The sequence below is a fragment of the Petaurus breviceps genome, unplaced genomic scaffold (assembly GCF_028583685.1).
Source record: "Petaurus breviceps papuanus isolate PSGF00001 unplaced genomic scaffold, PetGlider_PUasm1.0 37, whole genome shotgun sequence".
NCBI lineage: Eukaryota > Metazoa > Chordata > Mammalia > Diprotodontia > Petauridae > Petaurus > Petaurus breviceps.
Genome location: NW_027186296.1, coordinates 11,306,433 through 11,333,463, shown reverse-complemented (window position 1 = coordinate 11,333,463; position 27,031 = coordinate 11,306,433). Strand labels below are relative to the sequence as shown.

At 40.6% G+C, this 27,031-nt stretch overlaps 1 protein-coding gene across 1 annotated transcript in view; it reads left to right on the top strand.

Annotated features, from left to right (window-relative positions):
• SLC7A8 (solute carrier family 7 member 8) overlaps positions 1-27,031 on the top strand; it is an 82,493-nt gene that overhangs the window by 23,321 nt on the left and 32,141 nt on the right. The window contains exons 2-3 of the mRNA XM_069097837.1: positions 12,743-12,947; positions 15,542-15,693. Coding sequence (XP_068953938.1) covers positions 12,743-12,947; positions 15,542-15,693 — 357 coding nt within the window. The remainder of the gene's footprint in view (positions 1-12,742; positions 12,948-15,541; positions 15,694-27,031) is intronic.

Sequence of the window (27,031 nt, the reverse complement as noted above, 5' to 3'; positions counted from 1 at the left end):
GGTTAGGATTGTTAGAGGTGGACAGTATCATTGAGCCAAAACCCTGCAATTTACAGATAAGGAAACTGAGGCCCAGAAATTGATTGCCCAAGATCACACAAGTAGTGAGGAGCAGTGCAGTGATTTTCCCTGGACTTGGAGACTTCTCATCCTGACTCTCCTGCATTACAGAATGACTTTAGCCAGATAATTTAATCATCTTCTGTAAAATGGAGGTGATAATACAGGTGGTACCTCACAAAATTGTTGTTAGGATCACACTGATCTTCATATAAGACATGAGGTAATGGATATGAAAAGTGCTTTCATATAAAAAACTGTCAAGTCCTACAATGTTGGAGCTGGAGGGGACCTTAGAGATATAATTCAAAAGCTCACATTTGCCAGGTTGGAGAAACTTGAGGTGCTGGATAAATGTAAGGCATGATTATATTGGGTCCTCCATCTTCCATTAGGGAAGAGGGAAGGAAATGTCAGCTTGGGAGCTCACACTGGAATTTCTTTTTCTTCCTTAGGGCACTTTTTTTTTTTTGGAGGGCAGTTGGGTTTAAGTGACTTGCCCAAGGTCACATGGCTAGTTTTTGTGTTAAGTGTCTGAGGCTGGATTTGAACTGGTGTCCTCCTGACTCCAGGGCCAATGCTCTTATTCACTGTGACATCTAGCTGCCCCCTTCTTTTGGGTCCTTTTAAAAATACCCTAAGGCACAGCTAAGTGGCCCAGGGAATAGAGTCAGAGGAGGACCTGAGTTCAAATCGCCTCAGACACTTAACTAGCTGTGTGTGTGACCTTGGGCAAGTCACTTAACCCCAATTGCCCTCCAAAAAGAAAAAAAAACACCCTGAAAAATGTTCTAAAGATAAGATGATTTTTGTTTACTCTTCTTCCATATTTTTTGACTGAATTCAGCAGTCAGGATAAGAGATAAAAGAAGAAGATAGCCTCTATTCCAAAGGTCCAGCATCATTTTGCTTCTGGACATTCCATTCACAATTCTACCAACACTTATTAAATACTATGTGCCACCCATTGCACTGGGCACTGTGGTGACCCAAGACTCAAATGAAACAACCCCTTCCCCAAATGAGATCAGTCTCCAGGAAATCTTATCTTCTGGCGACATAAGTATAGCCCAGGCTAGAAGGATGACCAAGGTCCCCTGAAATCACCAACTGTATAAGAAAATTGGGTTTTCATGGATAATAGCAAAGGCTTTGAGTTGTCTACTCTGATGGCTACACAAACATGCTATAGTGGACAGGCCCAGACGTGAGTAATTCCCTAACTAAGCACAGTTTGGGCATTGGCATCTAACTTAAAGTTTAGCAACTATTTATGGTAAATGTGGATTTTCTTAATTCAAGTAGTTTTTCTTGTAAGGGCTTGCCCATTATACGATAGTTGGCCCTGCTTTCATGAGGTGATTTGGCTTGGCTTAGCTTTTCTTGGGCAGGCCAAGGTCAGCTGTTATCCTGGGTCACTGGAACCTAATGTTTCCCTGGAAGATTTATGTGAGAGGCTGCTTACCCAAGTGAGTAGAGTGGACCAGATACCTAAGCTCAAGCATTACAGAAATAGCAGAGAGGTAGGTCCTGAGTTGGAAAGTAGGATAAACCTAAGAATTCCTCTTATCACCACCAGAATGGCTCTCCCCTTTAAAACAAACAAACAAACAATTCAGCCAACACCTAAAGAATCCCCCTTTCCAACTTCCTTCAAAACCACTCAAGAAAAGTCTCACCAAATTTGCACAAAGATATCCAATGGTTTGCTATGTTTCTCTTCGGCAATTTCAGTACAATTCCAGATAATCCATCTGGAATGCAGCCAGTTGGTCAGTTAGTAAATAATTTGTTAAGCACCTACTATATGCTAGGAACTGTACTAAGTGCAGAGAAATTTTTTTAAAAGGCAAAAGTATAGTCCCTGCCCTAGAGGGCAGTGAGATTGACCTCACAATCTAATGGGGGAAAACAAAACAATAAAAGACCATAAAAAGAATCTGAAGAGTCAGAGTTGGGGCAGGGCCTAAAGGCAGAAATGATGAAGTATGGAGGAACATATGAGAAATAAAGAGATGGCTAGTCTGAGTACTCTGCCACCTCCAGACACAGGGGCAGTGGGGTACTTAGTAGAGCTAAGAGCTCCAGCTTCCTGTGGCTTGACCAGAAAGATGAGGTTCTTGGGGGAGCTTGATGGAAATAGAACTTTATCCTTACCTTTGCCTCAGAGTCCCTCTCTTCCTCAAGATGGAGCTTAGGCATCATTTTCTTTGGGTTTTATTTATTTTTACAATTCCATGTAGAAAAACAATTTTTAATATTCATTTGTAAAACATTTTGAGTTCCAAATTCTCTCCCTTCCTCCCTCATTGAGAAGGCAAGCAATTTGATATGAGGCACCAATCTTCATTGCATGAAGCCATCCTTACAGCCACTGATTAATGCCCTTTCTCCCAAACCACCTTGTATTTGCTAACTTTATATTTGTGCTGGATATGTATTTTCCATATGCTTTTCTCCCTCATTAAAATGTAAACTCATTGCAAGTAGGGATTATTTCATTAGTTGTACCTTGATCTCCAGCTTTAACACAGGACCTAGTGCTAGCATAAGAAATGCCTATGGAATGATGGATGGAGGGATAGGAATTGGAGCCATTAGCACTTAGAGTGAAGTATATAGAAACAAATATAGTATACAATGAAAATCTGAGTTCAAGTCTCATCTCTGACACTTGCGGCTCTGGGCAATTTTCTGGGCAAGTCATTTTCTAGGCATTTCTTTTTTAAGATTATAAATTGCAGAGAAGATATTGACTTATTTGTTCTAGGAACCTTTTAGGAGTTCTCAATACCAATGAAATCCTTGGTCTAGTTCCTATCCCTACAGTATACATGAGGGCTTAGGCATACTGTAAAGCATACTTTGAGAACTGCTTCTGTAAAGGAAAAAGACCTAGGTCTGGGATTGTAGATTATAGTTCTGGAAAGAACATCAGGGACCATCTAGTACAGTGATGTCAAACATGTGCCAGTATAGTTGAGGTACAGGCTCTGGGAACCACCCTCCCTTAAACTCTGATTAAATCATCCCATTTGATGAGGCATTTGCCTGAGCCCATAAGCCTTACATTGTGGCTGGGCCTAGACCTCTGTAACTAGCCTAGCCCTGCTTTGTCCATCTACTTCCCTCCCGCCCTTGAGCCTATCAAAATATCAATCCACCCTTGAAACTGTCGGCTCCAGGTAGCCTCCAGCAACTTCCCACTCTTAATCACTCATTGACTTCATCTGACTTCTTCTGAAGACACTCCCCAAACTCCTCCTCTAGACCACCCCTAGATTTCCTCCCACAACCTTCTGTATATAAGACCCCATCTTGCCCTCATGTGGTGTGAGAGCACCATAGAATTTTCTAGCACAAACTTATTCTGTGTCCAATACAAGCAGAACTTTTAATAAACTTAACTTTTCTTTGTCTGAGAGAAGACTTGAGTCAAATTCAATCAGCAGGACCTGGAAAGTTAGTATTTTGGAGTCTCCAGAGCAACCCTAATGCTCTTTATGGGTACCTCTTCATATTGACTTAGAAAACTACAAATTAACATTATCTACATTGTATTCTGTTTTTATTTGATTTGTTCTCTCTGGACTCCAAGAGTTGCCAGGCTTGAGTTTGTCTCATTAACCCTTCATTATACAGATGAGGAACCTTGAGGCCCAGAGTTTTACAAAGACTTGTCCAACATACAGAGGTAGAAAGTGATAAGAGCCAGGATTGGAACCCAGGTTCTCTGGCTCCAAATTCAGTGCCCTTCTTCACTATAACATGCTGCCTCTTCAAGCCCTCAGGAGACTTGGGTCCCTCTAATCATGACTTTGCCACTTAGGTTATGATTTGGGATGATTGACTCTCTAAGCCTTCATTTCCAGGAGCTTTAGATTGCCTCACTAGGGTAGCTTCATGTTGGAAATTGCTCAGAGTTGCTCTCTTTAATTTAGTACTGATAATAGCTGCCCTGCTTTCCTCTTCCATAAAATAAGGTGAGTAATAGCTACCTTACTTCCCTCATTAATAAAATGGAATTTTTACATGTGTTACTGCACGGGGTTGTGAGGATCTAATTTTTTGAAATAATGTTTTATTGTAAGCATAGGACAAAATGCCCAAAAGGGGAATAAAATCTTACTATATCAATTATTTTAATTGTGGAGTGTCATTCTCTTTTTCATTTAACTTAAGTAAATTTCCCCGATTGCCTTGACTGTTAAATATGAAATCCTCTGTTTGACTTTTAAACCCTTCCATAACCTGGTCCTCCCCTCATGCACCCTGTGATCCAGTGACACTGGCTTCCTTGTTATTCCTTGCACAAGACTTTCCATCTTTTGACACCTGGGCATTTTCACTGGTTGCCCTCCATGCTTGAACTTCTCATTTGTTGCCACCTTTTAGCTTGCTTGGCTTCCTTCAAGTTTCAGGTAAAGTCCTACCTTCTGCAAGAATCCTTTCCTGGTTACCGTCCATACTAGTACCATCCCTCTTCATCTCCAGCTTATCCTATGTATTTCATGTTTGTGTATAGTTATTTACAGATTGTCTTCCACATTAGACTATGAGTTCCTTAGGTGCAAGGACTGTCTTTTGCCTTTGTATCCACAGTGCCTAGCAGATTAGTAGGTACTTAATAAATGCTTGTGGACTGAATAACCATAACCTGAGCAAATTTAGCAAGGCAAAGGTTTGGGACTTTGATTATATCTCCTCGAGATAGTAATTTCCCTACAGACAACTCATTTGCAAAATTTCAAATAATATATAAATACTCCTTTTTAATATATGGTAGATAATTGATTTATTTGCAAAATAGGCATAATAAGTGGGTCAGTGGAACTCTGCAGTCAGTCCAAAGACCCTGAATACAGAGTGAGACAAGTCTTTATGTATTAAAAACAACTAAAAAAATAAAACCAATTAATTAAAAGAAACCAGGATACAAGGTAATCAGATTTCTAATTAGAGGAAAGATTAAGGACTTTCCAAGTTGGGTGGGGGAGAGCAAACAGGTTCATTTCCCTGAAGTCAGAAAAAGAAGTGTCCTATTCTCCCCAAATATCCATATTCAATCAAAAGAATATGGAAACAATACCTGATTGACTAATAATTGGGGCCAGTTTTCAGGTAAGACATAAATATGGATTACTTGAGATGTATAATTGTGATAAAAGTCCTTATATCAATCTAAAGATCTGACTGGGCTTCTGCTGAATGATACTCTAGGTCCTTCATTAAGGGTCTCTAAACAACAGGTAGAGATGGTTCAGCCTCCCAGCCACACAGGGCTAGGTTTCAAACAATGCAATTAAGTTTTCTCACAAGACAGAAGTTAGACTCATTATCGAATAGAAAGGGAGCTGTGTTCACCTTCCTCTGACCCAAATGTATATTCAACTTTGACTTGAGTATCTCCCTAGATTTTAACTTTGTCCTTAGGGGATTTTGATAAAATGAGGACCTTTGTTCTAGACTTCCAGCTATTCCAAGCATTTGATATCTCAGATTAAAGGGATGGTGCTATATTCTATTTATCCATCCTCAAATGAACAGGTGAACATTTTAGAGGTTAGAGGTACTTTTCTCAAAGTTTTAGTGATCTGGAGCAATCCAAGAGCTAGAGAAAACAGAAATATTCTAGTCAAGAAAGAGAGATCTCTGATTCAGATGTTTATCTTTTGGGAACTTTTGGTGGAATTCTGATGCCTCTCATTCCAGAGGATCAGATCTTTTCAACAGCAACCACCTCCCTCAATTTGCCCTCAGCAAAGACAGTCCTGACTCAGGAGAAATACCTTGGCTTACTTACTCTTTTTTTTCAGCACCTTAAGGACCAAAGTCAAACCTTGTTTTTCCAACCTCTTTAGCTACTTTTATGACCCCTGGTTCGATTGCTTTTCTCTTACTGGTTTGAAATGCCCTATAGATCACTTGTCTGATAAAATCTTGTCAAGGCAAGGAATTTAAGATTTACCATCATGTTTCAGCCATGACAACAACCCAAACTTTCTTATTTGCTCTCATCCGGGTACTTTGTTACTTCCTGTACACAACTGGCCAGTGAAGAAGACATTGGACATTTGTCAGTTTGAAATCATTAAGGCTTTTTTAGTAGTTTAATTGAGCTGGGAAGAGGCCCAACTTCCAATAGCTACTAATTCTACACTAATGGAGTAACTTAAAGAGGTTTCTGCAAAAACTAAATCTGGAGACTAGTTGGAGAGGAAAGGGAACAGTTTCATACAATCAGGAAAACTTAGAAACTTTTTTATGTTTTCGTAAACTCAGAGAACAGAGGCAATAAGTACTTTTACTTTAGTTGAGTTTCTGGGCAGTAGCACCAAAACTAGTGGTTCTGATGAATGGGCTCTGAACGCCAGAGAAGTAAAGTTCCAGATAGATGTGAGAGAGAAATGAACTCCTGCTTCTGTTACTCTCCATGGTTGGATTGCAGTTTCTTTGGAAGTCCTTCTTAAGTGAACTCTATCTCCTGACTCTTTTCAGTATTGATCTCCCACTGCAGCATTAGCATTTTTGATATCAGAAAGGATAATATATTTTGGGGCCCAAAGGAAGTAGAAGGAGCTGCCTCTAACTGAGGCACTCTCATTTCCTTCTCTGGCTGTACTTGAGAGACACCAGTTCTTAGGAAGCACAGTCAGAAACCATGAAAATTACATAGAAATTTTGAGATCTGGTTAAGATTAACGCTAAAGTTTGCATTGGCTATGACGGTTTCTGGCAATCAACCATAAAATGCTATGCCATGTTCACCTAGTCTATTACAACACTAGTCCCAAATTACCAGAGAGAGATGAAGATGGGGATTGGAAAGATTTTATGGGTTATTTTCCAAAAACATTGGCAAATCTCATTTGGAGATATTTCTAATTTCTCAGTTTAATAATTTCTCCTGAATGTAGTCTTCATTCAATTAGTCTAAAAGTATCTTAAGTTATAACTATGTAGCAAGCTACTAAGTAGTAATACTTAAAAGTGTACTGGGGACTCAAAAGAAAGGCAAAAACAGTACTTGCCCCACAAATTCTAACGAAGAAGACAAACCACCATGAACAGACAAGGTTTATGTAGGGTAGATGTGATGGGGTACCTGGGGTCTAAATCAATTTGTAAAACCAGTTTGTACAATTGTAACCTTGTACAAACTGGTTTTACAAATTGGTTTTACAAATTGATTTAGACCCCAGGTACCAACCTATCTCCCTCATCAGATGGAGGTAGGGTTTTTAGCAGATTTTATGTTTGATCTTGGAGGTACTAGGGAGCCAATAGGATTTGTTGAGCAGATGAGTGACATGTTCATATCTGCACTTTAGGAAGAATCAAAAAACCTTGGCACTGGAAGGGACTTAAGTGGGGCTCTGGTTTAAACTCTACCTAAATGGAAATTGCTTCTACAAAATTACTAACAAGTGGTCATCCAACCTTTGCCTTGTAGGAGAGAGCCTACTGCCTCTTGAGTTATTCCATTCCTCTCTTGAGTAACTCTGGTTGTCAGGAATTTTTTCTTTATATCAAACCTAAATCTGTTTCACTGCACCTTCTACCCATTGCAAGCCTAATCTTTCTTAGAACTTTGACTACTTGAAAATAATGATCATGCCTCCCAATACAGTTGTTCCCCATGATCTCTTTTCAATCAACCAAAAGTGTTTAATATGTACCTGCTCTATACCAGGCCCTATGCTAGATTGTAGGGATACTAAGACAAAAATGAAGCAACCCTTGCCCTCAAGGTGCAGGGATTTTATGTTCTATAGCAGGAAAAAAAAAACATGCATTTATATAAATAAGCATTATTGTGCTGGAGCCAACTGGAGAGAGCTAATTGTTAGGTTTTCAGTGTAAAGCATTTACCCCTCAGAAACTGGCAAAAAAATAAATCAGGACTTTTATTATTTTGTTGATTGTTTAGATTTGAGAAGGTGATGGATAAATGTTAATAATGTACATTAAATTTTAAAGTGTTTTGTAGGTACATGTTTTTCTGGAAAACCAGTTGGTAAGCATTTGCCAGCACATTTTTGTTGTTGTTTGGTCATTTTTGAGTCGTGTCCAACTCTTAGTAACCCCAGTTGGAGTTTTCTTGGTCAAGACCTGTGTTTCAACTTCTCCAGCCTAAATATTCCCAACTCATTGAACTGATCCTGGTACTGACTGGGTACAGGCCCAAGCCAAGACCTTTTTCCTTTTACCCCAAGAGAATCTGAGTACCATTTGTCCATAGGCCCTGGGAAACCCCCACCCTGAATTTTCCCACTTTATCTGGCTTTTTCATGCCCAAATCTGTTACCCTTAGCCTAGCCTAGTCCTCCATTGTCTGTTACCTCCAGTATGCCTCCAGCTGCTTCCCACCCTTGAACCCATGAAAATCCCTTTCTCTTCTTTCTGGAATCTGATCTCTAGTCACCCCAGTCCCATCAGAATCTTCCTTAGGCTCTTCCTAAACCCCTCATCTAGACTATTTGACCACCCCTAGGCTCCTTCCTGTAGTGTTTCTGTATATAAGATCCATCTTGCCTCCATGAAGATGCTCAGATTCCTTAAGAGTCTAGCCAATGGCAAGGTTCCTTAAGAGTCTACCCAATATGGCAAATCTTTAAATAAACCTTGTTTTTCTTTGGCTGAGAGAAGGCTTCAGTCAAATTCATTCGGCAGGACCTGGAATGTTTGTATTTTGGGGTTTCCAGAGCAACCCTTTGTGGGTAACCTCTACTTTGTTGAAAGCTTATTGATACCAATTTAAAGTAAAGTTTATTGAAAGTTTGCCATATTGGGTAGACTCTTAAGGAGCCTAGGTATCTGTGATACTTGTATTGGACAAGGGGGTCAGAATCATTTGACACTAGGCTCTAGGTCATTTTATGGCACTCTCAACATATGGAGGGAAGATGGGATCTTATACAGAAAGGTTGTGGGAGGAATCTAGGGGTGGTCTAGAGGAAGAGTTTGGGGATTTTCTTCAGGAGTCAGATGAGGTTAGACTCCAGTAATGAGTGATTAAGGGTGGGAAGTTGCTGGAGGCTACCTGGAGGTGACAGACTATAGTTGGGCCAGGCCAGCTTTATGGTGGAACAGGAGGATCCAGGGTGGGAAATTGCTGGACAAAGGAGGGCTAAAGACTTGGGCAGAACCACAATTTAAGGCCCATGGCCTCAGACAAAGGCTTTACCAGGGAAGATTCAAGGAGAGCTCAAGGGGGCTCCCAGAGCCTGCACCTCATCATTTTGGGGTCCTGCACACCCCACCCCCCCAAACCTCAACAGTACAGCATAGCCTTTGCCCTCCTTTAATCCTGATCTCACACTATCATCACCTAAATACCCATACTTGAACTCAGGCCTCCTCCAGGTATGTGGTCTGACCAGAGCAAGGTAGAATATGATGATGGTTCCCCTCCTTCTGGGCCCCTCTGGCTCTTTCAGCATAAGATTGAATTGGCTCTTTTGGCTGCTATGTCACAATATCAACTCAGTGAGTTTCTAGTCAAATCCCTAGGTCTTTTCCCAATGGACTTATCTAGCCAAGCCTCTCCCATCTTGTGTCCTTGTTAAGTTGAATTTTCCTTCTTTAATATGTAATAGTGTTGCTAAGCAAACAGGCAAAATAAGCATAACCAACCTTTATAGAATTTTGAGGTTTACAACAACATGCCTTAGAGATGATCTCATTTGATCTTCATTCACCTCAACCCCTGGGAAAGTAGGTCTACTCTACTATATTTTACATCTGAGGAAACTGAAACTCGGAAAGGCTAAGTGACCTTGTCCGTGGTCACACAACCAGTAAGTCCAGTTCTTTCTAGACTAAAATCTGCCCCTTCCACCATGTCCGGTCTAGTAGAACTTCATTTAGAACAGGAAGTACAGAGATTAGGAGCAATGCTTATCCTGAGGCTATTTCTAGTTCTCTGGAGAAGACCAACCCTTTACTTGAGGGAGGCAGAATCTGTTGGATGGAAGAAAACTAGCCTTCATTGAGTGCCTCTAATTATTATCTCACTTGATCCTCACAATAATACTGGTAGGTCAGTGCCATTTAATCCATAGTAAGAAATTAATATTGCTCTCATTTATAACTAAATATTTTGTTAGCACCAAGGTTATTCATCTTTTCTACTTCATCCAGAAACCAACCTGTGTGGGAAATCTGTTTTAGAGATTTACCTAGATCTAATTAGATAATAAAAGGAATTCTAAGTTTGGGCTTAATGGGTATATTCCTGCTCTTGGTGTTTGCTCTGACCACTCCTGGGGGAAAGTTTATTCTCCCTATCACCAAGACAGAATTTTTGACTGTGGTTGGAGTGACCTAAGGCAACTAACTCCACATTTTAATATAGCCCACACCTCCTATTGTGTTAACCCTTCCAGTCGATTGCCATCCCTTTCAGGGACACCTACACTTTTTCTGTCTTTGTTCTAAAAGAGACAGCCAGATGGGCATCCTTTATTTTATTAATAACTTGCTAGCCTTGTTAATAAAGTGATTGAATTTACCCAGGAACTATGTCTCAATGAACCTTTTTAACCATCACTCTGGCAAAGAGAACAAAGTCCATTTCCTCTTGGTTCAGACCCTAAAAGAAGTGATGTGATTTGGAACAAATGGTTTTGCTCTTCTGTGATTCAGCTTCCTCATCTGTACTATTGGAATTATAATACTTGTCCTGTCTAAATTCCCAAGATTACTGTTACTCCCAACACTTAAGACTACTACAGAATGGGATTGGTATCCCCAGAGGCTGTAAGCAGAGGCTGGTTCACCCCTAGTTCCTTGACTCTCAAATTCTGTGATCTTAAGAATCAAGTGAGATAATGAGATTTTATGCCATACTTCCCAGTGGGAGTAGGTCTGTTGTCTCTCAGGGAGATCACCTAAGGAACTTTTTAAAAATTTATTTTTTTAAAACTACAAACTTATATATTAACAAACACGAATATTTCAATTAAATTATAAGCAGTAATGAAACTATCCTGCTGCTCTTTTCTGTGGATTTTAAAAAATGCATCATTATCACAAATTTAACCAATACCCTCCTATAGAAGCCCTTGCTTGAATATATTTATAATCAGTATATTAAAAAAAAATACATTCCCTGCATCTAAAAATGTATATCTCATCCTGTACCTCTAATTCATCCCATCTCTGTCAGGAACTGAGAAGCATGCTACATTATTGGTATTTCCAACTCTGGATTGATCCATTCAGAGATAAGACTTTTCAAAGTCATTTTCCTTTCCATTTTTGTTGTGGTTGTGCAAATTATTTTCCTAGTTCTTACATCACTCTACATCCAAGGTTTCCCTAGGTTTCTCTGAAACAATATTTTCATTCCTTAAGGTGCAATAATAATTCTATCACATTAATATACCATAATTTATTTAGCCATTGCCCAGTTAAAGAGCATGTAATTTCATGTAATTTGTTTACAGTTTTTTGCCATGACGGTGCCATTCTAAATACTTCTGTATATCTGGGCTATTGCCCTCTTTCTTTGATCTCTATGGCATATAGACCAGTAATGGTATTGCTGAGTCAAAGGGCATGCACAATAACTTTGGGGGCATAGCTCCAAATGCTTTCCAGAATGTCTGGAGTAATTTACACCTCCTCCAATAATGCATTAATACACTTGTTTTCCCAAAGCCCATCCAACATTTGACATTTTCCTTTTTCTCAACTCTGCTAACCAGACAGGTGTGAGGTAGAACCTCACAATTGCTTTAAATTTGCATTTTTCTAGTTATTTGTTCTTTGGAGCATTTTTTCATGTATTTGTTCAGTGCTGCTTCCTAAGCATCTAAGAGGTCTTGGGAATAAGAAATACCTATGGCAAACCTTGGCCTTTGGAATATCAGGGTTTTGGGGTGGGGGATAGATAGTGGCCATATAGATGAGCACATGACCTTGTGAAAGTGGGGGAAGAAGCTGTTCTGTCATTCCTTCACTGTTGTCATCCTCATGCCTAGCTTTTGAAAGGCAAGTATGATCTGCCTTTGGAGCCTGGGGATAGTATTATTATTAAACTGTGATACCCTATTGGTTAAAAAAAATCCCATATATGGGATTTAGGAATGAAAATGACAATTTATTTGGTGAAAATGTCTATACAGATTCATATTACTACTGACTTTTAATTATTCCCTGCTCTTTCCATTCAGTAAATTCCAGTGGCTCCCTGCTGCCTCCAGGATCAAATATCCTATCTTCTGATCTGTAGCCTGGCCCCTCCTGGTTCCAGTCTTAAGATTTTGATCTTCAACACTGACCTCTTTTGCTGCTTCTTCCACAAGACCTCACTCCAGCCATTTTCCCTGGTAGTTCCCTCCTGTGCCTGAAATTCTCTTCCTCCTCATCTTTGCCTTCTGACTTACCTGACTTCTTTTCAAGTTTCAGTTAAAATTCTACCTTCTCCAAGAGGTCTTTTATATTCTCCTATTCCCCCAAGTGCTTTCCTCTGAAATTGCCTCCTATTTAACCTTGCTTATAGTGGTGGGCAGGTTGTTTCCTCCATTAGATTGTAAACTCCTGGATGGGAAGACTTTTTTTTTTTTTTTTGCATCTCTAGCACTTAGCACAGTACCTTGGCACATAGCAGGGACTTAAATAAAATGCTAGTTTACTTGATTTGACTTGACTTTCTCGTTTCTGTCTCCTCTTATAGGAAATATCATTGGCTCAGGAATTTTTGTCTCACCAAAGGGTGTTCTGGAGAATGCTGGCTCTGTGGGCCTTGCTTTGATTGTATGGATTGTAACAGGGATCATCACAGCCGTGGGTGCACTGTGTTATGCTGAACTTGGCGTTACTATCCCTAAATCTGGAGGTGACTACTCTTATGTCAAGGACATCTTTGGAGGCCTGGCCGGGTAAGATTATTACCTGGGGCACTGGGTAACTTTGGGCAGAGGGAAATGGGATAGCCTAGGAATTCTAGGCAGTCTAATCAGGATCTCATCACTTGGTGTAATGGCAAGCAAAGTTTTTAATGCCTTGTTTCAGCTATTTAGTTGACACCTTGTTTCAGTTCAAGTTTAGTTTAAGCCTTGCCCATGATTTGTATCAAGTCTTTGTTGAGAACCAGACTTGTGAACCCTACAACTTGTGCAGGAAGGGGAAGAGGTAATGACCATTTATAAAGAGAAGCCCAGGCTGGAGAGAGAAAAACTGAGAATGAGAAGAAAGCAGAACTGAGACCTTAGAACTGAGAAGAGAACTCTTGGGGTGGCAGAGTTGAGAAGGAGAAAACTTGCGTGTCTCTGTTAAGCTTTTTCTTCTGAGAAACAGGAATTGTGAAGGACTTGAGGTGGACTGGACACTGTGAGCTTCAGTATTGGAACAGGAATTGGTCAAGGAGCTAAGAGCTGCCTGCCTGCCTTTGAATCCAGGTGACAGTTGGATAGATTTGGGCAGGAGCTGGGACCATGGAAGAGGAACCATAGAATCTGAGAGCCAGCCCTCTCAGTCAAGATGAAAAGACCTCTTCTTGGATACCTGATGCTGACTGAGAAGATCATGATTTACTGTGACCTAGGGGTGGAGAACTTTGACCTTTAATACTTTGTGACCCTTAAGGAGACTTACTCCTTAAGCGATGATTGAGACAAGGACTTACTTAGTGAATGATATCTTTTGTTTAAAACTATGTGGACATTTTGGTGAAAACTATGTGGCCACTTTAGTGATAAGTTGTTACATCATAACATTGTGAACTCTGTACTTCAATTTCTGTCAATGTTTTGCTTTAATTTACTGCTGAATAAGAGTTCACTACACTATATAATCAGAACCTTGAAGCTGTTCACAGCAGCAGTCTTCTGGAAAGCTGCTCATGCTTGGCTTTACCCTTGGATTCTTTATTCTCTTTCTTGGGTGGGTGATTGAGGATCCTCACTGACTTATCACCAGGCTTCATTAGCCTCCAATGTGTCCCAAGGCTTTAAGTAATATTTCTCAGAAAAAGGGAGCAGAAGTCCCTCCTCTGAGTCAGACATGGAACTATACATTTGGAGTTGGTCTACCTTTTTGTTTATTATAATAAGATGCCTCTCCTTTAAGAAGTGGTGTCGGTGCATGTATAACCTTCATCAGATTGCTTACCCTCTCAGGGAGAGGGTAGAGGAGGAAGGGAGGGAGAAAATTTGGAACTCCAAAGTATAAAAAAAACAATTTTACATGTAATTAGGGGGAAAATAAATACTTAAAAAAAAACACAAACAGGGGCGGCTAGGTGGTGCAGTGAGTAGAAAAGCAAAAAAAAAAAAAACCCAAGCAAAAGAACTGTATCACTGTATTATACATAAAAAGTTTGTATTGGTGAAATGAGGTGGATAGATGTCCAAATATCTGTGTGTTTGGGACAAATGATAATTCAAACCAAATAACCCCATACCAGAAATAGGCTAACTTTAATGTGGAAGAATTGGCCAATTTGTCTAGTAGCTAAAGTCATTTCCATTATGTCCTTTCTTGGGACAACTAGAACACTGAGGAGAGATAAAGAGGGCTATTTACCAATTGCCTCTTAGACTCCAATGTTGGTGTGGTTCCATATTGGGAATTTCTCAAAGTTGTAGTTTAATAGCATTAGCAGAATAAGGTACAGGGTTCTTATCCCTGTCACCATCTTACTGGAGAGTGCCTCAAAATGAAAAACCACCGGCAGAGCAAAGGAAACCACACAGCTCTCATTGTGGAGTCAACCTGTGAGAGCCCTGGACACATAAAACTTTATTGTTCTTGTTCGTTTGTCTTGACTAATGAGACTGGTCATCTTCCCATCACTGGAAGAAACACAAGTCCTGCCCTTCCCACATTAACAAGGCTCACTGCTCTGAGAGGAAACCTCAATGATATGTTCCTAGGTTTCTCTCAAATACCAAGCAATATCTACAGTTGTTTCAGGAGAAGCTTAACCCCATCCTTTACTCTCTTTCTAAAGAAAAGGGTATAAAGAGCTCTCATTCTCCTCAATCCCACTTATTCAATTGCTTCGGATTCTAATCCTTATTGCTTGGATCTGAGGGGGAATTGTAAGAAATTTGTTCAGTCCATCTGTCTGTCCCCCGTATCACTGAAGAAACTAGGAGCCAGAGTGTTGGAAACATAGATAGGGGGAAAAAGAAGGGGAGGGAGGCATAAGGAACATTGAAGTCTGTGCTAATAAATGCCTATGCTATTACTTGCTGAAACATTAACAATAATTGCTAATAAAACACATCACAACCTGAAAGGACAAGCTTTTCACTTCTCTGTGGTTTAGTACCTTTATAAACTTGAAGATAAAGGGTACTCCCTTCTAACACCCTCCCTTTCCACAAAGGCTGTCCTCAAGTTTCCCAGGTGTCTTTTTTTTTGTTTTTTTTTGTTTGTTTGTTTGTTTGTTTTTAGAGCAAGTTGTACCTTTGCTACCCCTGAAGGAAGGGACTCATCAATTCATGCCCTGTCTTCTTCCTCCTTTCAGGTTCCTAAGGCTGTGGATTGCTGTGCTAGTAATCTACCCCACAAATCAGGCCGTCATTGCTCTCACCTTCTCCAATTATGTGCTGCAACCACTCTTCCCCACCTGTTTTCCTCCAGAGTCTGGTCTACGACTCCTGGCTGGAGTCTGCTTATGTGAGTACCTACTGAGTCTCCCCTCCTTGCAGCCCTTCCATTCCTGATTCTACTCCCTGTCTTTCTCATTATTCCTCCTCCTATGAACAGACACTTCATAAGCACCTGTACAAAAGATTTATAAGATATGGTCTATGTCCTTAAAGTTTATATTCCAACTAGGTTGACAAAGTACAGGTATAGGAAAGGCAGTATCTAATGTATCTCTGTGACAGTCACCTGACTTCATAGATCATCAGTTTCTCCATCTGTGAAATGAAAACGAGAATACTTGTATTACTTATTGACAAGGTTGTTGTGAAGAAACTGTTCTGTAAAAAATGTAAAGCATTATATAAATATGAGCTTCAGGAAACAACTAGAATTATATGTGCACACACATGTATGTATATACATGTGTGTGCTGAAACATACACCTACATAGCAGCTTGGGATAGGAACTGTACCCATGATTGATTTCATCAGTATAGGGAACCCCCAGATAAAGAAATTCAGACCACTAATATAAGTAAGCACTTTCTCTATAACTTAGAGTTACCTAGAGCCCAAAGTAGTTAAGTGAGTTGCCCAGTGTCACACAGCCAACTTCTTGGATCCAAGACCAACCCTCTATCCACCACACCATGTTACCTCTCATGTTTTCAGGTTGTCCCAAAAGTCTTAATTCAATTTTAAACTTTTAACAAATTGCTCTAGGAAACTAAAGACTGTGATCTCTAATAACTTAACTATATTAATATTTTTGGGACATTGTGTACATATGAAGCATACACATTGTACATATAACACACATGTTCACATACTGTACTCTGCCTGATACAGTCAGTCATGTGGACTTTGGAGCAGGAGCATATAAAGGTATTCTTTGCCTTTTTCAGCCCTTTTGATTGGCTCCTGAGCCAGAACCAGGTGTGCATGCAAAAAGGCTCCTATGGAGCCAATTTGATGTCTCTTTGTCTTGAATTGTGTTTGAGTGAGTAGGCAATAGCTGTTTTAAGCCTGAAGGTACAATGAATGATTTAGTTTGAAGCAGTTTAATTGAAAGTGATTTAAATATCACCTAGCCCATGCTAGACCAAATGCTGGGGTTGGTTAATGTTTTTTTCTGAAGCCCTTCTGACTTAATCCCAACCCATAATGAATTAGATTGCCATATTTGGGCATATCTCCATGACAGATTTATAGTATAAAGGCAAAGGTCTCATAGAATAATCAGGAATTGATGGATGTCAGTCTTCTTTATAGGAGGGAGTTCTTGAATAAATCACAGATCCAGAAGTACGTGTGTGCGCGCACACACACTGGTTTGTTTGTTTTTAAAGGTCCTGGTTCCAGAGTTCTAGGGCTAACTATCCTCTCTCCACCCACCCTTTCCAATATTATGCCTCCAGCACAGTCAAAGACTTAATTTGCTGCTGCTATGTTACTTAGATCCCTTAATGCAGCCCTGACTGGATTATAGGTTAGATTATAGATCATTAACCATTCAAAAGTGGTGGTTGAAGGTCTTTGGGACATGTTGGTGAAGGCTGGGGAGAGTTAAGGAGATAGTGACTGTTCAGGCCTGACTCTCCTCAGTGGATTCCACCAGGGACCACTGCTGCATCTTTCAATGTGTGAGTCATCATTGGCATTGGTCTCATAGGTGACACAGGGTATTGCCTTGCAAAGGACTCCTGTAGTTGTGAAAGTTGTTGTTCAGTTAGTAAGGAAGCAAATACACAATAGTACTAGAGGATTTCAAATACAACTCACCTGTTTGTGCTCCAGGGCTACAGTGTTGAGACAACATCAAGCAGCTAAGCACCTGCGTGCTACCTGGCTCTATGGAACACTGTGTCTGCTAGTCAGTAAGGCCCGTAGCTCCAAGGAGGAGTTCATGGGAAGGCAGGAATAGTTTTCTGCCTTTTGCTGCTGGACAAACTTACTTTTGGTAGAACTCTGAAAAACAACCAAAATGCTGGCCACTGCTATTTCTGTCTCTCATGGGTGAGCACACAGACACACAATTTCCTCTTTTCCTGCTGATGTTGCCAAAAGTGTCTTAGGCTAGAACTAGATAATATCATGGATTCCAAGTGCTGGAAAGAACCTTTAATGGTCATCAAGTTTATACTCTTATGATTAGATAGCTTCTTCATGACAAGGCAAGAAAATTTTCCTGATGACAGGTCAACAGGTAGAGTTCCTAGCTCTCATTGCTACTTTGCCCTACATTCTCCAAAGTATGTGAAGTTCACATTAAACTCAGGCTACTGGGCCTCTTTGGAAAATGTGCCCCACTGTCCTTCCACAATGAAGCCAAATTGCCCTGAGCTTTTTTAGATGGATAAGAATCTCTCCTGGTTTTTAATAGATTCAGAGAGGTAGATTTCACAATCTCTGTCAGCAACCTATTCCAGCATCTGACAAGTGTTAGGGATAGAGCCAAGAAAAGAATTTAAAAACCTGGCTTGTGGAATTGATCACAAGACCCATAGGCCGGCTAGGAAGGATCACCAAAGGTCACCTGGTCTATCCCCCAGGATTTCTAGGCACAATTGTATCTAAATTATCTCAGATGGCCAATTATCAACCTCATTAACCTCCAGAAAGAATAATTCCAAAATCTTCTTTGCTAATTAGTTCACATTTCTTTTATCAACCTAGTGGTAAAAAAAAAAAAAAAAGTTCTAGCTCTTCACCCAAATCCTTCTTGCTCTAATTTAAATTTAATCTTTTCCCATGTTTCTCTAAAAAAAGCAAAAAATAGCTGAGTCTGGATCCCACCTCAGATTCTGGTTTACCTGACCTTTGGCAAATCACTTAATGTCCAATCCTGAGTTTCAGGGGGTTGGACTAAATGACGTCTAAGGTTCGTTCTGTGACCCTGTAATGGGATGATCTTTTAAGGATTCCTTCCAGAGCTAAACCTATGAAAGCTCTGATTGCAACTGCCTGTATAATATCCCTTTATATAAGTTTAAACCACTATTAAGTGTCCTTTCCCCTACTCGATCTATCAGTGAACATTTACTAAGCTCTTACTATGTTCCAGACACTTATGTCAAGCTCCTTATTCCACTCCTCTATATCCTGTTCTTTAGGCCAAGTATCGCCAAATTCCTTTGACCTGACTTCAAGGAGCCTGTTTTTAAATCACTTTCCCCTAGATCTTCTCCTATGGGGTTCCTCACATTTCTTGATCTATAGTTAATATATCTAATGTAACTATGTATCTAACATAGATTGGGACTAGGTTGCCAGGGGAATTATCTTGAAAATGCAACTTTGTTTAAAGGGGCAACCTGTGTCAGTGGTGACCTACTTGTTATTCTGAGCTGAGTTCGACAGCATTTGCCATTATTTCCCCCAGAGTTGTGGGAGACAGAGTGGTAGAAATGGGAAGGGGAATAGCACTTATAGAATGCCTGCTATGTACCAGGCACTGTGCTAAACACTTTACAAATATTATCACATTTGATCCTCACAAGAACTCCATGTGGTAGGAACTATTATTGTCCCCATTTTACAGTTAAGGAACCTGAGGTGAACAGATACATGGCTTGCTGAGGGTCACATAGCTAGGAATTATTGAGGCTGGATTTTAACTTGGGTCTTCCTGGCTCTATCCATTATACCACTTAGGTGAATGATTTACTTTGGAAACCTAAATTTATACTCTTGTATTCTTGGCATACAGGATGGCAGATGCAAAAGCGATACAACATGGTACCTGAGAATGTTTACCACACACAGAGCTGGAGGATCTAGGTTCAAATCCTTCCTGTACAAAAGTGTGATCTAGGGCAAGTCATTTTTCTCTTTTGGGTCTCAGTTTCCTCAGGCATAAAAGGAAGTTGGATGAGATTGATGACTTCCCAGTTCATTTCTAACCCTTAACTCTATGATCTTCAAGTTCAACCTTTGATTTTTACAGATAAGGAAACTGATCCCCAAAGGTCCCTAAAAGGAGGGTAGGTGAGTAGTAGAGTTGACATATAGTTTTAATAAATTTTCTTCCCTTAGAGGTAGAAATGGAAGGTCTCAAAACCATTTCACTTCCAGCCCTCTTTCTTCTCCCTATTTCCAACCACAGGAAAGAGATTTTTTTTTTAAGTGGGCAATATGGAGGAATCTAGAAGTTAGGGAGGAAAAAACTTCTGTGTAATGGGGAACATCCAGTTCAGTAGATCAGTGTGTGGTAGGGAAGGGATGTGTGCTTAGGAAATTCAGAGTCTTAAAGACTGTGCCTGAATGTGGGAGGTATTTGAGATGGAGTAACCGTTATGGGGCTACTTTGGAAGAGATCTGAGATAAGAAGTGCCAACTGGGGTGGGGAGGGAGGAAAGGAGGAAGAGGAAAGAACCTGCTGCAACCGGTTTGCTTTTGCTGTGCCTTGGTGGGGGGCGGGGAGGAGTGGAGACTGCAGACTTGGATTTGTGCAATACAGCTGCTGCTTGGAGTTGTTTCATTATTCAGGTCAAAGCTGATTATTCACTGCTGAGTCAGCAAAATCTCCCCAACCTACAGAGTTTCAGAAAAGAGGAGGATTGTACATTATAATTAAATGAAAAAGCTCTTTCCCATCCAGAGTATATGTATCTGGTGGAGGAAGGCAAGACAAAGGGGGAGCCAGGTCTGTGTGTGTATGTATGTGTTCTTTTTATCAACTCTTGGGGTGGGGGGAATAAAATATTAAGTAAAAATAAAAACACTTGTGGTTATAACCAACCTGAAGTGGTGGCTACAAAGAGAGGAGCAGGTTATCATCCTGGGCAATCCCTCCTCTCCCTGTTTTCCTGCTCTCAGGGGGCACCCCACCCCCACCCCTTTCCTTGATCTGTTTGTCTACTTCTGTATTCGGGAACATGCTGACCCTGCAAAGTTAGTTAATGCAACTCCTGGGCTCCTTCCTTGCTTCCAGGGTCACTGGTTGTCCACAACTCCCTCTGGCTTGTTTTTTCTCTCTCTTCCCACCTCTTCCTACTTCCCTCTGAACAGGTTTCTCCTATGCTTAACTAATGAAAGGCCCAAGGGAAACAAATGTTTCTGTTTAGGTTTCCATCTTTTCTCCTAAGATTCCAGAAGGGCAAGCTAGCTTTGCTTGGATTTAAATCTCCACCATGTCACTTTCTCTGATCTGGTGGTAAGGGAACAGGATTTTATTTCTCATGTATAATTTCTGACCCTGAGCTGCATTGCAGTTACACAACAGATTAGTCCTTGAGCAGTTGTTGGAAAGATTTAATAGGTAATAATGAGGATTCTATTTTGCATATCACTTACATATTAATTATTTAACACCCAAGTGTATGAAACCTTTTTCCCTTCTGCTATTCTTGCTTTAGTTCCTTTCTCCTTGGAACTCCTGAGTCCCTCTTTCTTTTCCCCATCACCCCTTTACCTGTGCCATGAGTACTCCATGGATAGTGATACTAATCTCTCTTTATGATGTCAGTTTGATATCAACCTAGACTCAAAGGTCAACAGAATTGGGTTGTTGTTTACTTCAAGACTCTATAACCATAATCATCCTAATGCCCTGCATCTGTATAGGGCTTTAAAAATTCTCAATGTTGGAGTGGCTAGGTGGCACAGTGAATAGAGTGCTGGCCCTGGAGTCCAGAGGACCTGAGTTCAAATTTGGCCTCAGAAACTTAACACAAAACCAGTTGTGTGATCTTAGGCAGGTCACTTAATCCCAATTGCGCTACCTTCCTCCCTCCAAAAAGAAAAAAAAAATTCTCAGTGATTTTGATTACTTTATTCAGTCTTTGTAATGACTGAAGGAGGTCACTAGACCTTAAGTATCCTCTGGTTCAACCCCCTCATTTTCCAGTTATGGAAAATGGAGAGACTATGACTTCTCACTTTATAGATAAGAAAACTGAGGCTCAGGAAGGATTGTTTTACTCAAGATCACATAACTAATAAGTGTCAGAGCCAGGATTAACTCCTTGCTTGAAGTCCAGTGGTTTTTCTCAGTCTGTTATACTGTACAGGTAGGCATTTACAGGTACAAAGAATATAGATACAATGTCCAGCTTTGTCTAAATTAGGGAATAACCTATAGATTCCTTGATAGAGTTCTCTGACTATCAACTGAACTATAACCTGATTCTATAAGAAATCTGTATTTCTTTCTTGGGTGCATAGTACTTCTAGTCCCAATTAAAGGCCCTGGATACATCAGCAGCATTTCTTTTGGTTGCCAGATCTTGCTTCCGGAGCAGTTAGTCTTTCATCATTAAGTTCCCCAACCACCTGAAAAAAAGGTATTTCCTTGTGTCTATCTTCTTTCTTGTTTGCCTCCTTCCTGGACATCTGGGTTCCCTTTTCTTTTCTATTGGCACCTAAAGACTATATTGTCTCCTGATGGAACCAGGAAACATCCTTTAACCAATAGACCTCAGTATGACTTTACTAAAAACGGTTACAGAGGCATGAGTTGCAGGGGACAGTTTCCAGAATGGGGCTTGGGAACCCCTGGGTAGAGAGAAGGTGCCAACACAAAAAAGTTTTGGATGCAATATTTGAATCTTGAGGTCTCTCTTGTAACTGAGCCGTCTCTCAGGAATCCTCCAGACTGGCAGGCAGGTAACAAATATTTGTTAAAGCATTAACTGTGTGCCAAACACTGTGCTAAGCATAGAGGATGTGTATATTAAGACAGTACCTTCCTTCAAGGTGCTTACATTCCAGTGGGGAAACAAAAGGCCCAAAAGGAACCTGAAAAGGGGCTAAGAGAGACATACCTATGCAGAGTCATGACAACAATTTCCAAAAGACAAGAAGCAGACCTAAGAGGAGAATAATGGTTAGCCATCTTAGGCCTGTCCATGAAGTGGAGGCCTCAGGAGGAACTCACCAATTGGGACAAGGGATACTGGGGCTTCTTAGTGCCTTCCTGAACTGTAATGAAGTCATCAGGCTTTCCAAACAGCTTGAGGATCCTTTCCACTGCTAATATTCAATATCCTCTAAGAATCAAGAACCAAGGAAAGGGATATTTATACCTGAGGAGAGGAACTGGAAGGGATTGGGGAGAGCAACTTGAGATAAGATAGCTGCCTTCAAGTACCAAGAGGTGTCAGGGAAAGAAGAATTACACTTTTTTTGCTCTCTTTTATTTTTTAGTTTACAACATTCATTTCCACAAGATTTTGAGTTACAAATTTTCTCCCCATTAGAAGAATTACGCTTGTTTGGCTTGACCCCCAGAGGGTAAAGTCGAGGAGTTAGGGGCAAAAGGGCAGCAAGGCGAAGCGTAAAACCACAGGGCCTGATGTCAGGGAGATTCATCGTTTGGAATTCAAATCTGACCTCACTTACTAGCTGTGTGACTTAGGGCAAATCACTTACCCCTGTTTGCCTTAGTTTCCTCATGTGTAAAATGAGCTGGAAAAGGAAATGGCAAACCACTGTAGTATCTTTGCCAAGAAAACCCCAAATGGGGTCACAGAATCAGACATGACTCCACAATAACAGGGCAAAAGTTTCAGAAAGGCAGATTTTAGCTAGGAAAGAATTACTTCCTGAGTTAGCAGGAGAAAAGTCACGATAGGGCTAGAGAGAATAATTAATTCTTGAGTTAAGGAGCTCCAAATATGGAGTGTGCTGTTTAAGAAGATGATCTGTTCCCCACCATTGGAATGAAGATTGGATGACCATTTGTCCAGGGTGTCACAGAGGGATTTCTGGGCTCAGGTATAGATTTGTCTAGGACCTCTAAGAGGAACCTTTGAACTCAGATTCTCTGATTCTACATGACAGCTATGACTAGTGATCTAAGATTCAGACCAGTCCTTCAAAAATCACTCTAGACCAGAAGTTAACTTTTGGGGTATCATGGGGTCCCCTTGGCTGTCTCCTCAGAATTTTTAAATGTACAGAATAAAATACATAGGATTACAAAGAAAACTGATTATTGTGAAGTAGTTGTCAAAAAAAAGTCAGTAATGTTTGTGGACCCCAGATTAAGACACCTTCTCTAGACCAAAGTATAACCTCTTTTTTCTATCTTGGTCTGTCCCATGCATCCAACCTGGCTATTAACAGATTGGTCTACAGGGATTAAGGAATGAGTTTACTTTTATCTAGGCCCACCCACCCTGAGAAAACAATTAGCTATCAAGGGAGTCTCCACTGAGTTCTGACTACCTTTGGCTTTTTTTTTCTTTTTTTTTTTTTTTTTCCTCCTTTCCATGGTAGGGGCAACTCCTGGCTAGTAGAGAAAAAAAGGGAAGTACTTAGCTCTTGTGAAATGCTGAGCACTGTATTTGGGCTTCTTCTTGGCTGATCCAAGCACAGGCTGGTGATTCAGCAGAAACTTCTGGACTGGCAGCTGGCCCTGAGAAGACAGGATAAGACGAAAGAGGAAGACAAAAAAAGAGTCGGGATTGAAGACTTGCTTGAAAAGAGACAGTGACTTATGAACTAAGAAAGGCCACAGGTTACATACAGTGAACATGAGTGGACATTCAGATAGCCAAGCACCCGGCTTTTCCTTTTGGTTTGATTTTAGGGAAAGTTAAGTAATTTTCTCTTATGAGGTTGTTGTGAGGAAAACACTATAGACCTTAAAATACAAGTTATAAATGTGAGCAGTTTTTGGCTTTGTGTGGAAAGTTTAGAAGGAAAATTGCAGTATGTAGCAAGTAGAATTTCCCTGAAAATCAAGCCTACCTGCCCTGCCGTGGGCATGTGACGTTAAAAGGGTGAACGCTTTGCATTAAGTTTCCAAGGGTATCTGGGAAATCCTTTATATGACTTTTCTAACCTTTATGAATGGGAATGGTGACTCAGTTCTAGACTTCAGGAAATGAGGTCGGAAACTAATTGAATGGTGAATGCCATTATGCCATGAGAGATGGCAAGCAGGATGGATTCAGAGAAACCTGGAAAGACTTCTATGAATTGGTCAAGTTATATGAGCAGGTCCAAGGGAACAATTTATACAATAACAACACTATAAAAACATAACTTTGATTTAAGAAATATGATCAGTACAGTGACTGAGTGTGATTCCAGAGAACCCGTAATGCAGAATGCTACCCATCTCCTGACCAAGACTCAAGATGCAGAGAAAGACAAACATTTGGGGGCATGACCAATGCAGGAAATTGTTTGGCTTAACTATGTATATTTGTTAGGAGAATGTTTTTTTGTTTTTATTTCTAAAGTAGAGGGGCTGGGAGGGAGAGAAGATACTCAGTTAAAATTAATTACATAAAAGTTTAAGAATGGAATGAAAGCTTCAGGGACAGACATCTTCTGTCCTACTTTTTCCAGGTCCTCTGTAGGTGTGCCCGTTCTCCTTGAGTGGGCAAATCTAGAGAGAAAAGAATCTTATCTGAACATTGGACCAGATTTTCAAAGTCAAACAAGTCTTGGTATTTTCTTTGGCTTATCAGTGTCTTTTGGCCCCAGCTATTGGTTACCTCCTTAGTCTCTAGATACTCACTGACATCAGGCAGGGGTGTGCCAAGGAGGCTGGTCCAGAATTAGAAACACGTGCCCAACTCCTCCCAGCAGTTGAAGTACCTTCCAGGGAGAGCCACTCCAACCTATCACTGAGGTTTCCGCTGACACACCCCTCCCCACCCCACTCTCCCCACTGTGGCCCAGGGAGCAACCCCTACAGTTTGAGAGCAGACATGAAGAAGGCTTCTGTATATAGGGCATCATCTAACCTGTATCCCAACAGCCTTACCAAATGCAAGTTAAATTGAGGTACTAATGTGTCAGGGCCTGGCTTTAAATCCAAGCACCTCTGATGCCAAATGTAGCTCTCTGTCTACTTACCCTACTGTCTCTGGGCTTCTGTTTCCTTATTTGTTGAGGGATGAACTCAATTACTAATGGCTCCCAACTTTGTGGTCTTTGGATATTTAGGGGACCTCAAGAATTATTTGTAAAGGGTCTGTATTGTGGCATGTTAGGCAGTCGATAAAACATTTGTTAAGTTCCTACTTGGACCAAGCACTATGCTATACTAAAACAAGCAAAAGACAGTCCCTGCCCTCAAGGAGTTTACAATCTAATGGGGGAAACAAACAAGCAAACATGTACAAACAAGCTATATAGAGGCTAAAGAGGAAATTATTAAAAGAAAGAAGGCACTAGAATTAAGAGGAGTTGAGAAAGCCTTCCTGTTGAAGGTAGAATTTTAGTTGGGACTTAAAAGAAGCTAGGGAAATCAGTGGGCAGAGATGAGGAGAGAGAGAATTCTGGGTATAGAGGACAGTCAGAGAAAAATGCATAGAGTTGAGACATGTTTGAGGAACAGCCAGGAAGCTAGTATCATTGGATTGAAGAGTACATGTTGGTGATTAAGGTATAAGAAACCTGGAAAGGTGGGGGAGGCTAGATTATTACCAAGAGCTCTAAATACTAAATGGGATTTTATATTTGGCCTGGAGAAAATAGGGAGCCATTGGAGGAGTAGAGGATGATTTTCTTCGTCAAAAGATACCAAGTATGATTGCTATCATGGGGCAGGGTAATATAAATATTTTGACATTAAAAAAGGGGTCCTTGAAAAGGCTGGGAACTAGTGGTAGCTAGGTGGCAGACTGAATAGAGCGGTGAATTTGAAGTTAGGAAGGACAGAATTCAAATGCTGTCCCCTATATATATAGACACATACATATATACTAGCTGTGTGCGTTTGGGAAAGTCACATAATTCTTTCAGCTCAGTTTCCTCATCTGTAAAATGGGGATAATAGCGCCTCCCTCCAATCAGAAGAGATGATGTACATAAAGTGCTTTGCAAACCTTTAAAGTTCCAGGTACACGACATTATCATTATTCATGTTCCTAAGGTCTGTTCAAGATCTCTTAAATTCCTCTCTAGAAGGGGGAAAAAAAGTGAGACTAGGAACAAATTCTTTTTGTATGTCTTATTACCCCAGGTAATTTTTTTAGAGGGGAAGGGGATCTCTCTGAGAAAAGGTACTTGTTTTGATAACTCCCAAAGAGGAACAGGGTGTTCTAGTTTGCAGAAACTGGTGTCAGCTGACAGTCCCCCCCACCCCTTTAACAGCTGTCTGCTGCATTCCACCTCTTTCTCTGCTTCTGCTTCATTTGGTCCTCCTTCCCCCACCTCCCACTTCAGCCTGCTGTCCTCTCTGTCACCCTTCTCCCCCCTCTCCCCTGCCCAATTTGTGTTTTGGTCTTTTTCTTCCCTCTCTCCTTCCTTTGTACCCCTCCCCCAAGCGTATCTCCTCCTCTTTTCCCCATCTGTCCCTGTTGACTATTGACTTCTCAGACAGACGGAGAGAGTGAGTTTGTGTGTGTGTGTGTGCCTGTTTTTACTTATCTAGAATGGGAGAGAGAAGGCAGGATTTGGGAAA